Source organism: Felis catus, chromosome B3 (genome assembly GCF_018350175.1).
Source record: "Felis catus isolate Fca126 chromosome B3, F.catus_Fca126_mat1.0, whole genome shotgun sequence".
In the NCBI taxonomy this organism is placed as follows: Eukaryota; Metazoa; Chordata; class Mammalia; order Carnivora; family Felidae; genus Felis; species Felis catus.
Window position 1 is genome coordinate 55,325,708 of NC_058373.1, and position 18,036 is coordinate 55,343,743.

General features: G+C 41.7%; 1 protein-coding gene across 1 annotated transcript in view; it reads left to right on the forward strand.

Annotated features, from left to right (window-relative positions):
* FBN1 (fibrillin 1) overlaps positions 1–18,036 on the forward strand; it is a 233,592-nt gene that overhangs the window by 176,690 nt on the left and 38,866 nt on the right. Inside the window, exons 36-44 of the mRNA XM_023255387.2 lie at positions 1,339–1,461; positions 1,762–1,926; positions 4,500–4,568; positions 4,665–4,790; positions 5,982–6,104; positions 6,756–6,914; positions 9,879–9,950; positions 13,397–13,522; positions 16,302–16,424. Coding sequence (XP_023111155.1) covers positions 1,339–1,461; positions 1,762–1,926; positions 4,500–4,568; positions 4,665–4,790; positions 5,982–6,104; positions 6,756–6,914; positions 9,879–9,950; positions 13,397–13,522; positions 16,302–16,424 — 1,086 coding nt within the window. The remainder of the gene's footprint in view (positions 1–1,338; positions 1,462–1,761; positions 1,927–4,499; positions 4,569–4,664; positions 4,791–5,981; positions 6,105–6,755; positions 6,915–9,878; positions 9,951–13,396; positions 13,523–16,301; positions 16,425–18,036) is intronic.

The window sequence follows — 18,036 nt, forward strand, 5'->3', positions numbered from 1 at the left end:
TATAGAGCAGGGGACTCTCAGGGAACATAAGAAAAAAAATTAGAAAAGCTATAGGCCCTCTGTGGACCGTCACTTGGTTCCCTTTGGCACTGAGTTAAGACTTTGCAAGACATCTACATTCTCTTTCCTGGGCCACTGGTCTATTCAAGGATATTGAGGAAACATATTCCATTCTGGATAGGCCCAGGATTTCAGGGAAAAATTTTTTTTTTCCAGTTACCTAAACAAGCTGTGATTCAGTAGCTCTCCAGATTATGACCACCACCACCACCACCATGACCACCTCCCTGAAATAAATCTAGACCAGGGTATTCCTCCCAAAGGCATTCTTTTGTCTTTTTTGTTTTGGTTTTTTGTTGTTTGTTTTGTTTTGTTTTGATGGGAACTCATGACACCAAGCCAGGCCTCTAGCATGCCTCAGGAAGTTGCCTCTCCAGGGCCCATATGCCTTCCTCAGTGCCCCAGCTTACCATCAGCATCGTTCTGTCTGACCTCATTTCTATTAGTCTTCCCTGTCCCTCCAAGTTCACATGCAATCTGAGCAAATGAATTTTCTGCAGTGGAACCTACAGGAAGGTTACCAGGTCCACAGCAGGCTGGGAGGGAAACCCAAGGAGAAAGGTATCCTCATTTCCCGTTCTCTTCTCTCTGAGTCAGCTTGTCTGTTCTTAAGTATTTCATCAGTGTTCAAAACAGACAAAAGGATTACACGAGGTGGAATTTGCCAAAACCCACATCTTAAATCCGGAAGTCTGTACATATTTTTGGAATAGAAACTGAAAGGGAAATATTCCACACAGCATCAATGATGGGAGAGTGACTCTTAGCAGGCTTGAGGAAGCACACTAAGCCTTGTGCGTGTGTCTGCCTTGTACTCAGCTGCACCGAGGCGAGCGTGCCCGGTTGGGGAAGCAGCAGAAGTTGCCTGCTCCTAAGGGTTCCCTGGGACATCTTGCTCTAATTTGATGAAATAACAAGCCACACATATTAAATATATTTTCTTAAAACCTGTGTCTGAATTTTTGGTTGACCGAGGTCACAGTAGTGTTTTCCTTTCAGTTACCTTGACTGGAATATTTTTCCTAGTTCCAAAGTTATATTTTCTCCTGATGACAAATTTGAATGCTAAATGTGTTCCAGGGGAAAAAGACCAAAGACTATGACATATTTCCTTCCTGAGGGGTTTTTATTTCAGAAGTGGAAGACCGTATTTCTAGGCGTAATGTAACTAGTAACTCTTAAAATTCTTGTTGGGAGCCCCAGATCCACTGCTACCGTTGTATGGTGACGTCTGCCCCACATTGGCTGATAATTGTGCCCCTTGCTGTGTGGTTTTAGACGTTAATGAATGTCTGGATCCAACCACGTGTATCAGTGGGAACTGTGTCAACACTCCAGGCAGCTATACCTGTGACTGTCCACCCGACTTTGAGCTGAATCCAACTCGAGTTGGCTGTGTTGGTAAGATCTTAAAACTTTTTAGAGAGTATACTTTTACTTTGAAAGCAGCATTGAACATTCCATTCTCAAATTTTTAAAAAAGTAATACCATAAAAATTTAAACATTGCCTAAATCTGATTTATACTTTCAGTTATTTTTTATTCTGTAGGTAAATTCCCAGTATATGTGTTTGGGCACTTCTTAGTTTCGTGGTAAAAGTAAATTGCAGTGTTTAAACAGTTTCTGAAATGGATTTCAATATCCAGCCCTCCCATAGAGAGAATATTCTTGACACTCTTTTGTTTATACATGGTAAATAGATACCCGCTCTGGAAATTGCTATCTGGATGTTCGACCTCGAGGAGACAATGGAGATACAGCCTGTAGCAATGAAATTGGAGTTGGTGTCTCCAAGGCTTCCTGCTGCTGTTCTTTGGGTAAAGCCTGGGGTACTCCTTGTGAGCTGTGCCCTCCTGTGAACACATGTAAGTGTACATCCTCCTGTTTATTATTATTATTCCTGCTCAGGCCGGTTCTCCTTTCTAGATCCACAGGACAGAAGCTACAGAAAGAGGGAGCTGCCTCCAGTCTCTAGTCTTTAGTCAGGGAAAGGAGATCAAACCTCTCAGCCCTATTGAGGGACCCCATTCCCAGTTTGGGTGTCAGAAGAGTCCCCAGTTGGCTTGTACTAAAAGGGCAGGTGGGGCAGGCAGGTGACATTTCATTTCTATGTGAGTGAAAAGTACATAGTGCTATTTTAAAGAAGATTTTTACAGGCTAGGTTACTTACATAATGTTGCTTACCTTCCAGGAACACATCGATAGATGTGTGGACTAGTTATCAAAAGCTCTAGGATAGGTTAGACCCTTGGTCCCTGGTAAAAGAAAAGTGATTAGTTAAGTAAATACGAAAGGGAAGGTTATTTCTATTCTTATGGTATTACTTGAAAGAAAGCTTTAGAATGTGATTTTAAGGACATAAATAAGTCTCCTAAAAATAGAAAAGGCTTCACATTTTTCTAAGTGAGTCCTATATGAGGATTCAGTCAGATGTGGCTTCTTAGGCAAAGGTTGATGCTGCTGCTAACAGTGTATATTGGGATAGGTACTGATTCTTTCCCTGCAGAAGGCTCATTTATTCACTTTTTCTAAAATTATTTGTTGGGTACCTAGAGTGTGTACTCTGAGTGTGCAAAGATGAATTAGACTAGATTCTGCCCTCCAGAAGTGTACAGCTAGCAAAGTGTGATCCAAACATAAAAGCTGTAATTGAGTGTAGGTCTCAATAAGGGAAGAAAGAACAGAAACAGTGCCATGAACAGGAGAAAGAGCACTCCTCGCTCCAGTTAGGACTCTATATCACTTGGCACTGATGTAACTTTGGGCAAATTACTTAGCAAGACTTGAACTTCCTCATTCATATAATGCCTCATAGAATTAAAAGAAGTCATTCATGTCAAGCACTCAGCACAGGGATGAAGGCTTAGCAGGCACCTTCTTTCTTCTCTTCAGAAAGGGAAGTCAGTTCTGAAATGGCAGAGGTGGTGATGACCTTGTGCGTTTTTTCCCTGGGCCTTGAAGGCAGGGTGTGACCTGAAAAAGGAGACTTAAAAAGAGTGTATGATTAGAGGAAGAGGAGGAAAGAAAAAAATGAAAGAGGGAGGTAGTTAATTTTGTTGACGTTGAAAGAAGCAAACCAAGGTGTTTAAGTAGGGGAGTCAGCTCTATTGATTAATAATGATTAGCAAAGCAGAGTTCCTGGGTGACACAGCTGGTTAAGTGGCAAACTCTTGGTTTTGGCTCAGGTCATGGTCTCACAGGTTTACTGAGATCCAACCCTGTGTCAGGCTCCACACGGAGCATGGAGCCTGCTTGGAATTCTCTTTCTTGTACTCATAAACAAACAAACAAACTTAAAAAAAAATTATTAGTAAAGCAATAGGTCCACACTACCCCAAACTGGATCAGACCTGGAACTGAAATATATACATGTGTACATTTAGGCATATACACATAGCATTTCAGAAAGCCAGGAGATGGATTATCAGATTTGGAAAGATTAGGATGATTATGAAAGAGCTAATTTTTATCACAGCTCACCAGGATGACACACAGATTAGGTTAATTTTTTTTGAAGTTTATTTATTTATCGAGAGAAAGAGCACACGCACGTGCACACACACGTGTGCGTGGGAGGGGCAAAGAGAGAGAGAATCCCAAGCAGGCTCCATACTCTGCACTGAGCCTGATGTGGGGCTCTGTCTCACAACCATGAGATTGCGACCTGAGCTGAAATCAAGAGTCAGATGCTTAACTGACTGAGCCACCCAGAGGCCCCAGTTAGGTTCATTCTTACTCGCATGTGCCTGTAAGTATCACACTGCTGGCGCATGGCACTGAAATAAATGTTCCTGAGTGAAATACTTGAATGACAGAATTAATGGAGAAAATCAAAGGACAATGTAGAAAGTTGGTTTGGGAAACCAAGGGAATCAGTATTGCACTCAGTAAAATAGAGGGGCAAGAAAGATCTCTAGGCATTAGAGACAAAAGTGGGATGGGAACCAGGAAAGAACAGCTTTCCCTAAGGTTCTGTTTGGAAAGAGTTTTGGAGACAGGCTGATTAACATTATTAAGGGAGGCAGTAATTCCCAGGAAGTAAGGCTGAACAAAATGTAAAAATGGAGGAGTTGGTTAGAAAATAAAAAGGGGAAGAAAATCTTTACAAAGAAGTAGTGATGACAATAACTACTACTTCATCACTACTAGTGATGAACGTGAATAAAACATGTTCACAGGAACATGAGGCCAGGAGGGTAGGTGGTGGGTCCAAAGACTGAGGACAGTGGCCTTCCATCTTTCTGGCACCCTTAGTAAAAGCCATTTGAAAATAACACGCATACACACAGTTGTTAACTTGCTTAAGATGGGTGGGGTAACTGCTAAGGATTCCTGAAAATGAGTATTTTCAGTTGGCTATGTCAGTATTTCTCTTGAGGATACTATTTCTAGAAATGTTAGATTCAAAAGAACTCCATTTGATTTTTTGTTTCAATAGCTGAGTACAAAATTCTTTGTCCTGGAGGAGAAGGTTTTCGGCCCAACCCTATCACTGTCATCCTGGAAGGTAATTCTGTATCCTTGATCTTAAAGTATGCGCATTTTGAACTTCCTTGGGTTTATTTACAGTGCTGAAGAAATGCTGTTGTTTTCATTTTGACAGACATTGATGAGTGCCAGGAGCTCCCAGGACTGTGCCAAGGCGGGAAATGTATCAACACCTTCGGCAGTTTCCAGTGCCGCTGTCCAACCGGTTACTACCTGAACGAAGATACCCGAGTGTGTGACGGTAAATGGTCCTTTAGGAGGATAAGTTCTTTCAGCTATTGAGAACTGACCTCAAAAGCCAGTATACAGTCACCAGTAAAACTAAGAATTTAGCTATATAGCGCAATGGTCTAAACATGAACCTAGCCAGGTAAACGTGCCATACTTGTGGCAGCTTACACGAATGTTACTGATGGGATATCATTTCTGATACACCCCAAATATTCCTCTTCTTCTGAGAAAAGTGGAGTTTTATTATCTTAGGCCATTGTCTCACTTATGCCTGCAGTTTTCTGGGCTCTTGAGAAAAGCCATTTATAGTAGAGTAGCTCAGGTCTCATTTCAAGGACTTCTGTATTCTGGGAAGCACTGAGTTCTTCTTCTTCCTGTTATTTACCACTGATCTGTACTAATGAACCAAAATGAGCTTCTCTTAAAAAGGCAGCCTCTTTGGTCTTATGATGTAAGTGATAATTCCTGTTCATCCTGTGTTATTGGAAAGATGGAGAATATTGACCGCTTCTGGCTTTCAAAGCACTTGGGCCATAGACTGTGGTGGGAAAGATGGTTTTCATCTATATGAGGGAGTCACATGACTAGTTAGGAAGATACTTCCCTGTATCCTGGAGGAGAAATATGCCTCTGGCTCTCCAAAAGGCTTATGAGGTGACTTCGATAAAGGATGACCTCACTGTGTATTAATTATCACAGTGTATATAACACAGCTCTAAGACCCCTGGAATCAACAAAGATTAGAGTCAACCTCTGTGTTTGAAAATGGGGATAGAGGTGTTAAATACCTACTTCCATTCTACCTTACCAATGCAAATTCATGAAAGTGGTTGTTGAATGGCTTCAGGGTCTATTATATTCTTCCACAGATTTTGTGAACATATGACGTATTAGCGGTCTTTCTGAAGGATTTCTCCATATCTCCATCTCTGCATGCCTTTCAGGATGTTATGGACTCATCTATTAGGAACTCCTATCAGAAGGCAAAACCTTTTTTTCTGGCACTTCCTTTCCTGAAAACATACACATTAGCATAGGCAAAGGCCACCGATGAATTAAACATCTATTTTTGTTATCCAGATTTCAAAGTGCCCTGTGGATTTTCTCCTCCATTGTCGACATTTATGTTGACACTGAGTATCAGGCCATTCCAAAGAGTGAAGCTTTCATATTCGTATACCACTTTCTGTCTGGATTACAGATGTGAATGAATGTGAGACTCCCGGAATCTGTGGTCCGGGGACGTGTTACAACACCGTCGGCAACTACACCTGTATTTGCCCTCCAGACTACATGCAAGTGAATGGGGGGAATAATTGCATGGGTAAGTTCAAGTTTTTCTTAATCTTGCATGTCCGATCTTCATCTGTGAAGAGAAAAAGAGCTTGTAAGCCCAGCACTTGGTCCTTAGTGTTATGTTACTCATCAGACCGAGTGCTGCCTGCCACCCTTCCACTGTCTTTGTGAGAGCCTCCTCCCTTGTAAACCATAAGCTTGGCCTTTTTTCCCCACCTTGTGTGGGTGGTTGGGAGTTTTCTTTAAAATGTAATGTTGGAAAATCCCAAACAACGGTTTAATAGTACTTCTTTTGTTTGACTTTGGGTGTATCTTTATACAATTATATTTACAGCACTGACTTACAGTATTAAAACATCATGAGTCGGAAATGAGAAAATTACTGCCAAATAGCAGTGGAGAATTGTTACTAAGAGTCTGGGTGGAGAGTCGTGTAAAGTTTATTAATGCTGCGGCTCCATAATGACTTAGTTCTGTGGCCCCAAATCCCAGGGAATACATTTCTCAAAGTCCCCTTTCTTATAGCGGCAGATGTGGATAGAAAATTGGGTAAGAGCAGGCTGTTCCTGCTCTCATCCAAGTCAAGTTATAATAAAATCCAAAAGAAACATACTTCTTGAGTATCCCCTTAGACATCCGGTGTGCTTTCCCCATGGTATCACCATCCCCTTCCCTCTAGATATGAGAAGAAGTTTGTGCTACAGAAACTATTACGCTGACAACCAGACCTGCGACGGAGAACTTTTGTTCAATATGACCAAGAAGATGTGCTGTTGTTCCTACAACATTGGCCGGGCCTGGAATAAGCCCTGTGAACAGTGTCCCATCCCGAGCACAGGTGAGTTGCACCATTACCAAAAACATAGGTTGATAAGTTACCCATGGATTGTTGAGAGAAATGAGTCTCAGCCAGGCAAGAAAAAAGTCCGTCGTTTATCTTCCTAAGCAAAAAATTAGCTCACAGAGGCAACTGTGTAAGTTCACAGTTGATTCTGGTCCTTCCAGCTGAAAATTGAGTCACAGAACACACTGTCTAATTTGTACACTAGTTCACTCGCCAGACTTACAGACTCAGCATAGAGGGGAGAAACAGAAACACTGTTATCGTCACGGAGTTCACCACGTAACTGAAAGACTAGAAACGTTAGGCGAAGCGATATGACAAATAGGTGAACCATATTCCTATTATTCTTACCTATTTATAACTGGTCTTGTTCCAAAAAGAATTTAAGGCAGCCCATAAAGATTTGAATGTAAAATAAGAAGGCCTAAGGCAAATGGCAAACAAGGGTAAGAAACTTGGAGCAAGGAGCGAGGCTAATACGCAAAAATCCAAGCTGGGAATTTCTACACACTTGCCAAAGATGAGCAATAAGTTTGGCTCCAAACTTTCTAGCAGCTCATATAAAAAGGGGGAGATAATCAAGTCTAAGAGTCTCAATGACTATAAAGCAAACTAAACACTAAAGGAAAGTGCAACTCTTCATGGTACTGAGATTGGAGAGAAATTTTTTCTTATATCCTCATAGAGAAAAATCTATGTAATGTTATTTGTTTAAAAACAAAAAAGTCTAACCCATGTCCTTGGAGTAAATGAAGTGAAATGGTGCGTGGTTCTTATACGGTAAATGATGACATCATTTACTAATGTTCTTATTTAGAGTTAAATAAACTGTGATGCAGTTATTGATCGTATTCTGTGGTACCTACTCTGTTCCCCACAGTGATCTGTAAGATACTAAATCTCTTGTCTGGTTCTATCTGATTACATGTGAAACAGAATATTCTTTTTTTTTAGTAAAATATACCAGTTCCTCCATTGTTTACTCTAGAAATAATGTATTAATCATCACTTAGAATTACCTATGAGTTATCCACAGTCTGCAAGACGTCTCTCGACCAGGGGTTGGCCAGGTACAGCCCCTGGGCCAAATCTAGCCCACACTAATTTTTGTGTGGCCCAAAGCTGAGGATGGTTTTTACATGTTTTAAAAGGTTGGGAAATATCAAAAGAATAATATGTTATGTCCCGAAAAGTATATGAACTTCAAATTTTCGTGTCTATAAATAAAATCATGTTAGAACACAGCCACACAAATTTTTTTTTTAATTTTTTTTAACGTTTATTTATTTTTGAGACAGAGAGAGACAGAGCATGAACAGGGGAGGGTCAGAGAGAGGGAGACACAGAATCCGAAACAGGCTCCAGGCTCCAAGCTGTCAGCACAGAGCCTGATGTGGGGCTCGAACTCACGGACCGCGAGATCGTGACCTGAGCCGAAGTCGGCCGCTAAACCAACTGAGCCACCCAGGCACCCCCACAGCCACACAAATTTGATTACATATTTCCTGTGGCTGCTTTCATGGGATAGTTGAGTAGTTTTAATAGAGACTACACAGCCTACAAAACCTAAAATATTTACTCTTTAGTCCGTTAAGAAAGAAATTGCTAACCCCTGATCTTTACCAATGGTCTTCAAATCTTTTGATCATACATACCTATCAGTTAAAAAGCAGGGGGGTTACACCTATTTGATGTGTGTGTTTCCATGTAAAAGTATATGTGTATATATCTCTACATATATTTTTCAACTAGATTGAAAAATGCATTTGTTATTTTCATGAACTGTTCCATTAGAAAATATATACAAAATTAACCTTTTAAATTAGATTTTGTGAAGAGAAATGAAAGTCTTAGTAGTTTCTTTTTTATCTTAATGGATCATTGTGTGTTCCCCTAGAGACCGTTTTGGAAACCCTTACTAAAGACTTACATTACTTTCAAAAGTATCTGAGTTAAGAACGTGCATATTTTTTATCTAAAATGCAAGATTTCTTATTCATGTTGAATCTTGGCCAAATCTAGTCATGGCTTTTCATTTAGGTATGTAATCTGCACACATTTTAGAAGTTCCTGAAATATGTCTGGATGACCAGTGTCAGCTGGCATTATATTTGTTAAAAGTAGACAGTCAGATATGAAGGAAATAAAGCAGTAGAAGAAGAACATGCTACATTTTGACCAAACTACTTTCAGAGACGTTTTATACTTTTTAGTGGGTTTGACCAATAAGGCAATGACCACCTTGAGCTTAAATTGATACCATGCTATATCAGTTACAGTCATGATCTGGAATTACAGAACCTCTGAGTTAGAAGGACTGCAGATGACATTTAGTTCATCCTCTGTTATCAACTTTGATGAATTCAGACAAGCAAGAGAAAGATAGAAGGTCGGAGGAGGGAGAGAGAAAGAAGGAAAGAGCTGCACCAAACGAAACCCAGCTCCAAAAACTGAAGTAATGACATAAGTTGGTTGTTTGAACTGACTTAGTCATTAATAGACCTGATGTCAAGAACTTGGCTAGATTTGCTACAGTCTCCCCCCAATCTACTGAGGAAATGATTTTTGTAAGCATTCCTAAAATCCCAGATCCCTTCATGTGAGTGGAAAGAGGCCCTCTTGCCAGTCCCTGGGTTCAGAGCTGAACAACATCCTTCTAGAAACCCAAATTCCTACAGGCAAGCTCATACAAATGCGTGGGCTGTGATGTGGAGACCTCTGGTTCTTCCTCAGTATTACGTCAACATGAGGTCGCTTTTCATGCAGCGTTTGCCTTAAGGACAAGGTTACAACATCTGTGGGGATTCTCAGATTTATTTTTTATTTTAAATTCCTCAAAATACAGATAAATATTTTGCAAGATGTTTCCAAAGTAATTTCTTTCGGCCCAGTCATTGCTCTTTGCTGACCCCTATTCTCACTCCTCTCACCCCATCTTTGTTTAATGAATTACTGCAGATGAATTTGCTACACTCTGTGGAAGTCAAAGGCCAGGCTTCGTCATTGACATTTACACCGGCTTACCTGTTGGTGAGTTATGATGCCATTGTTGGAATTTTCTGTGTTTGCCTTTGTGTTTGAAAACAGGAATACACACCCTTATTTTTCTCAGGTTTTTTTTTTTTTCTTAGAAGGAAAAACTAGTGAAACAATGCCATTTAGTTTTATTGAAACACTGATTCTTACTTTGAAACAAACCGCAAACACCCCGTGTCGCTCCACCTAATTGGCGGCAGCATTCGTTGCTCATGATTAAGGGGACTGGAAAGCTTTTCACAAAATTACAATCAAGCTTAGTTAAACCAACCCTAGGCATCAACAAAGGGAGAGAATCTGGGAGTAGGGCCAGTTGACGTTTGCTTTGACTATAATTCCCAATCTTTCCTTCTGACTATGACATGAGTTTAATATGACTCTTCATACCAATCTTTATGTGTGGGTTGTACACATAAAGCACTTTAGGGAATCCGTTTTATCTCACATGGATTCTCCTCAGGTTATCTGCTTTGGGAATTTCAGATGTGCAATAAAAAAAAAAAAAAAAAAAAAAAAGAGGCCACTCCTCTCGGAGGCCCCATCTGGTAACTGGAGCAGAGACCTCTGCAGTGCTCGAGATGCTTGTGCAAGATTCCGAAGTCTTGCACAGCATTCGGCCAATGGAGGCAATGCCTTTGTGGTTTAAAAGAAAATAACATAAAAATAGATGGAAAGCTATTGCATTCTCAGAGTTTTTCCCCAGTGTGATTTATATGCATCCTCAGATGCCCGTCTTAAGTCCGAGCAGTTGTGTCTAGTAGCAAACATCACCACTCGCTTTGTTCCACCTTCTTCCTCATAAGTAAACTGAAATCCACATCAGCCTTTCCAATGACCTTGTTTAAGAAAACAAGGGTCTGGTCCAGCAATCAGCCTGGTTCTCTTAGTGCCAAATCCATATGGCTCAACAGTCTAGTCAACGTCCAAAGAAACTTCATGGTTTGGAAAGAAAAACTGCTAAATGACATTGGCATGAAACACCTGGCCCTCGCTGCTTTGTTTTTCCCCTTCCCAAAACAGATCTTTTCATCTCCCTAGAATCTCCGATCCAAAGATAAGTGGTCTTTAATAATAATGACTCTCCACGGACAGACCAGGCACGTCCCCCACCAAGGCCTGCCCTCCGAGGTTGGCAGCAGGCAAAAGACTGGAAACAGCACCAACGTCGTCTACTAGTTGAGCTGGAGACATCTCAGACATCATCCAGTTCAAACGCACTGCCTTACAGTTGAGGGGACAGGGGCCCAGAGAGGGGAAGGGACTCGGCCGAGGTCACCTAGCTAATTAATAACAGAGCTGGGACCCAAATCCAGTCCTGACTCACAGCTTGCTTTGCCTCGAGCTCTTGAAAGCTGGAAATGTGATAGTTAGCAATATACTTAATGTTACCAAATTCCACCATGACAAAATATTTAGATGACTGAGAAACTTTGTTTTATTTGAGCTTTATACTCTCCTTCTGAAAGGTCTTAAGATTGTTGGCATATAGAACCCATTCGTATGGGGTTAAAACTATAGCAAGTTTATTAATCTTGTCTTAAAATATAAACTTCTCCAAGTTGAAGTTCAAATGAAATCCAGACAGGAAAAGAAAATACAATTTTTAATATATCCTTTTGCTATTTTATGCCTAACAATGGCTAGAAATTTGACCCAGTCTATTATTGTTAAACTTGATAATACATCACTTATATTTAAAATAAATGAATGTGAACATAATGTCTCACATTTTAAATAATAAGAGAATGTCGTCTGAATTATCTTTTTGTTTGCTGATCATTCACAGTTGCGATGTTACTTTGCATAGCCTTTTAAGAATGTGAATGGCAAATATGTGAAAAATCCAAAAACATAATCACCTGCATTCAAAATAGCAATATACTCTAAGTTGTTTTTTTCCATTAAAGAGATTATTTTTCCTTTGAACAAAATCAAACCCTTTAGAAAAGGATCTAAAATAAACCTGTGGTCTGTCAAACTTCTTCAAAGCAGGTTGGCTTTAGAGTATGATTATTCTGAAATCGCGGTGTCTCTTGTAAGCTCCACAACTGTGGCCCTTCTTATGACTTAGGCAAACAGAGTCCTTGCAGAGGCTCCTGACTATCGTATGTAAACGGAAGTGTCTCAACGGCAAGGTAACACAAACCTAGTGGGTTGGAAAGACCAAAGCTTTACATCCCTTCCCAGCTTCTGAAGCATTTTGTGAAATTCCACCAAGCAGTGGCGGAAGGGCCCTCCAGGATAACAAGTAATTTGATTGTGGTTTTGTGAAGATTGTTGACTGTGACGTGCAAAAGCCCGAGGGAGGTAGGATAGCCTGTTAGCGGATTCCTCGTGTCAAATCCTGACTCTGCCTCTTATTAGCTTTGTGGTCTTTGGCAAGTTCCTTCTGCTGGCTTGGCCTCAGTTCCATCATCTGCATAGTGACAGTCGTCACAGTACCTGGAGACCATCTCGTAGAGTGGCTGTAATGATTCAGTGAGTAAATCCAGGTTGAATGTTGAGAAATATGCCAGGTACATAGCAAGTGAGACACTAGTAACACTCTTACTGTTATTATCCTAGAAGACACTGAATGGTTGGGAGTTGAGAGCAGGTCAGAAAGAGATTGGACCACCAGGCTGGTGAGGAGGCGAGACCTGCCCACAAGGCCACCTCACCAGCTGGCCAGCCCTGCTCTCACAGCCTGCGTTGTGGCTCTGCTGTCACTCCTGCTTGGATCCTGTTTTAATGCTCACCGGTCCCAGCTTCCAGATACTGGTTCTTAATTTAATTGGTGCTTAACATTGATCAGACGGCATGGTAGGGGCTGGTAACACAGTGGAGTTGTAGCCAGCCCCAGCCCCTGGCCTTAGGAAACCACAGTCTGTGGCTATAGCCCTTCTTGGTGCTGGCCCCCACAGTCAGCATGGGCCTAGCTCACAGCCCCAGACCTAATGTACCTCCTTTTCAAAACCATGTGAAAGAGGAAGGGGATGTTGAAGGGGAATCTGAAAGATCAGAGCTGGCTGTGACCATAAGCTCCTCTGTTCTTCACCAGCTCTCCTTTCCCATTCTGGCCAAACACCACCACACACTTTGGGTAGAGTGGCCGTTTATTCTCAGCTGTCACTTTATTCTGTTCACCCAGTGCATAGTGCCCAGGGGATACCAAGATGGCGCCTACCTGGTTTGTTTCAGAACAAAACCAAAAAGATACTAAATCCAGATAGATACATGAGTGTCTGAAAGCAGTTTAGTTATTTCAATTTGTTATCAACTGATGTCCTCCCTTTCCACTGTCACCACCCCAACACACACATACCCACCAACACACCCACACACCCACACACCCATGCACTTTCTCTTTTTTCATTGTGGACCTTATGTAGAACATGGAGTTAGAAGCTGCCGACTCTCAGTGCCGTGCTGTCACTCATGTGTGGCTGCTCTGTTTTCAGATATTGATGAATGCCGGGAGATCCCAGGGGTCTGTGAAAACGGAGTGTGTATCAATATGGTTGGCAGCTTCAGATGTGAATGTCCAGTGGGCTTTTTCTATAATGACAAGTTGTTGGTTTGTGAAGGTAAGTGATGTCACTATATCATGTCCAGGAATGAGCCAACTGACAAGCTACTTACGCACACTCACTTGGCCAATTTCACAACATTGGAATTTCAGCAATCCATCAAGCTCTAGCAATAGTGTAGGGCACCATGTGGAACATCATTTTTTCATGGAAAAACTTTCCTAAGTCCCCGTGGAAAAAGCAGGACGTGCACTCCCCAGCCCCATCCTATACACAATATATTAGATTTCCCAGCTGATATAAGAACCCTTGAGTTCCTGGGTGTGTCGCATAGATTGCTTTTGTTTCTCATTGCTTAAAAGTGAGCAGGAGTGGTGGGCGGTCATCTTTACTTGAATCTCAAAATTAGTGTTCCCTTCCAAACGGAGCCTGTGCTACTCCCAAGTGAAAACAAGGTTAATGCAAATATTCCAAATGCATGAGAGAATTCCAAATGGCAAGAACAGCAAATTTGATTTTATATGAAGAATGTTGGCATGTGTGCAAGTGGTACTTTTTTCATTTTCACATTACCTCCCCTTGCCATGTGCATGTACTGTGATGCCGTGCATTCCTCACAACACTTCATATTCCCCTACATCTGGGGAAGATAGTGTACTTTCATATTTTAGTAAAAGGGACATTGCTGGTTATTAAATATACCATGTGCCCTAGGGTAGCTGGAATAATTGTCTATTTAATCCTTAAACTTGGGGCCTCTTGCAGAATTTTTGTTCTTGTCAGAAAGGGTTATTACCCCTTAGAGCATGTATGAGAGCACATATGTCAATATTTTAATGTTAAAAAACCTTTTTTCCCCATAGACTAGGGACAACTTACAGACCATGAGTAAAGTTATGGCCCTAAGCACATGCTTGTTAAATTCTCTTCACCAGGCTTTTAGCTACTATGGCCAGGTGGGCACATGTTACTGCCTCCCGGAGAGGGGTAAATGGGGTGATAGCCGTTCAGAACCTTCCTTAGGAAATAGTCATCTCAGACCTTGGCACTAGCCCCTGTGCTTTGGAAGGCCATCAAGGATAAGGTGTTCCGGAGAGGAAGCATGATGCAGGAGAAAAGAAAGGAGCCCACAGCAGAGGAGCTGATGATGGTAAAGTAGCCTGCCTTCCTCATAGCCAGTCTTCCCCCTTTCATAAATGGCTAGGATGCCTGCCACCTTCTTGGGGCCTCTCTTGTTCTCTTCTATTCAGAGATCCCAAACCCTTAGGCATGGTCACCTATGATGGCCAAGTTAACCCAGACCTTACTGTCCATGTGAGATTGAAAGCCTACAGCTGTACCAATGTAAAACACTTTGCTGTCAGGGTAGTACTCAGTGGATATTGAGATTACAAAGCACTCCAACTTTTGGTGTCCGTCTCACAGAATATCCATTCTCAGGGTGAATGTTTATTCCGGGGTCAGCTGCTTCCCAGCACACTCTTAGCTCTCAGAATCAGAAAATGAAGGTTGATTTAATACATGCCTCCATAACCCTGAAATTGGAATGGATTCCAGAAGTATTTAGGGAACACTCATGCATCTGTTCTCCCCAAACATGCATATAATCCGATGCTCGGCATCTGATGACTCACAGAAATGCCTGTCTGTGATGCCATTTGGCTTTTCCAATGATTGGCTACCTTCTAGCTTTCTGTACCCTCTTAAGACTTAAGACTTAAGACTTAAGAGAGAGTGGTGCTGGTCTTGGTTCCATTGGAACCCAAGGCAGGCATACTTCTGCCCTGTATCTGTTACCCAGAGAGGCACACGCCACCCCACCCCACATTAGGCAGAAACTCCCACTGACTGACAGTAAGTGTTGAGGTTTTCCTGCCACACAGGCATACACCTGTGAGGCACAGGTTGATGTATTTGCCGCCCCCTTGTGGGAACTTCATGGGCCGAGTCCACTTTTTTGTAAAACCCTAATACTGGTGCTAAGAGCCAGCTCCCATCTGTGTTCCAGGCTATTCCCTTTATTGGACTTAACCCGAGTTAGATTGTTTCATAGGAGCAGGGGCAGGGAACATGTATTTTGCCCCAAGGCGTATCCTGGACTATGGAGAACTTTCATAATGTCATGAATTTGAACTATATTAGCTACCTGATTAAAAAAAAAAAAGGCAAACAACCCCCCTGAGTATAGTCAAAGCTCTGAAGCACAGAGTATCCATTTATTCTTTTCTTTGATAGTGAGAGTTGGGTTGTTGTCAGTAGTTTTATGTGCAGCCTCTCATATTAAGTTTCCTTGATTTGACTGCCATGTGGCAGTAATTTAAGCCGGAGCCCCTACAGCCCTGAAGTGCAAGGCACTGCCTGTGAATCAGGAGCACCAGTATCACTTGCGGGCTTATTGGAAATGCAGAATCTCAAGCCATTCTCCAGACATGCTGAATCAGAATCTGCTTTTCAACAAGATCCCAAGTGATCCCTAGGTATACGAAGGCGAAGCAACCCGATGAATCGTAAAACCCTGGGGCTTTGAGCAAATGCAGCATTTTCTAGGATATTCAGTTTATACTATGCCAAGCGCTGGTCCTAGCAGCTGAGTGTATGACTTTTCTTTTATACACAAGCATCATTAGAATCCACATGTGGTCATAAACCAAGTACTTGCATTTACAAAAAATACCAAAAACGTGGAAAAATTAGAAAAGAAGTCTTAAAAGTCTTCCACTATCTGTTCCATGGAACTGATCAAAATAAGAAAATAGAAATCTATTTTAAGTGAGAGCCTTTGTTGACTTGCCCCACATTCTGTCCTCCTTCTAATTAAATTCTCTTCTGCTTGGAGATATTGACGAGTGTCAGAACGGCCCTGTGTGCCAGCGCAATGCCGAGTGCATCAACACCGCGGGCAGCTACCGCTGTGACTGCAAGCCAGGCTACCGCTTCACCTCCACAGGGCAGTGCAACGGTAAGTGGCTCTCCACTGGCTGGGTGGGCCCGCCAGCGCGCCATCTCCAGCAGGCTTCAGACATCTGGATTTTTTTGAGAAGGTTAACTTGAAGAACACCTGAGTTATGGTTTACACTGCTGAGTTCTAGTCACGAGGCCAGCAAAAAAGGAAAACTGTTGAAATTTCTAAACCCTTAGAGATGTGATGTTTCCAAAACGAGACATATATCATGTGCATACATAGATTTCAGATTGGCTCATCTGCTGCCCTGCTCTAAACACCCTCTCCCTCAAATACACACACACACATGCACACAGTCCCCTAACCAGTCCTCAGGGACAGATATTTGTTTTTTTCCTTTCACATGATCCCCCTTAGGGTGGGAGGTTGCCACCATTCCAGCCACACACCCCAATTCTATAGCAAACCTCTCCTGAGCTGAGTTAGATTAACCTGCATGAACAAAAAGAACCAACAGCACCACTTATCCTCCTAAACATCTTACAGAACTGAGGGCAGCAAACATTAACAGCCTTTTATTAGCCATAAGTCACCTACAGTAAAATGAGAAACTGTCCCCTAGAGGTTAGGTTATTTCATGGCTTACTTTTGTCAAGGATGCGGTAAAAGTAAGAAGGATAAGCATGTTAGCATATATGGATGGTCAAGTTTTAAGTATCTGACGGCATCTTCTAGCCAGTGGCACCAAAATTAAAACACCAGTGTTCCAGCCCAGAAACAAAATTATACCTCAGAATCATTTTCATGTGAGTGAGTAATTGTAAATCATTGTATATTTAGCATGGAGGTCAGGAAGAATGTGTTGTTTTGCTGTGGTTCATTTCCCAAGGAGTTTCCTGGATATTTTATGCATTTGTGAATGAAACAACACAAGGGAACATGGTCAAATTTTCCTTGGATTTCCTTGCCTACCAGCGATTAAGTGGTAGGAAGTGCACCGCTCTCTGTAGGGTATTTTGCATTGTTTTATTAGACCTTGGTGGGAAGAGGGTGTAATAGCAGAACAAAAACTCACTTTGAGAATCAAGGCTTGTTTTGTTGGGTTTAAAGGAACATGTGCAAGTGTTTAGCATTTTGTCAACAAAGCGGTTGTTACCCATGTATTAAAAAAATAGGACAGGAAAAATGGGGACGTCTCTGATATGAGTCACAATACCCTAGTGTAACTTGGCATTTATAGCATTTCCCTGCATTTTGCTCTTAATTTATATGTCTTTGAAACTGGGCAAAATAATTCCAATCAAAATAAAGAACTGCTGATAATACAGAACGTGTCGTTTCACACCATTTCACGCTCAGGCAAGAAGTGGGACAAGCTATTTATACATCAAGACAGGGCGTCCAACCATGGCCTGCTAGGGCTTAAGCCCTGCCATATTTTCTTGTAGAACATTAGCACAAATAAAACTCATCCAGCGCTAACCAATGATAAGTGCTATGAATGAGTGTCATTTGTAGCCAAGCTCACTTTTCCTCACTCATTGGAATCCTCAGAAGGGAACGTACTTGAGTTTTGCAATTATTCAGCCTCTAGGGTTGAAGACTTCACTCAGGAATCATCTTCATTTATATCTTTTAAAATCTTTTAAAATGTCTTTTAACAGTTTGC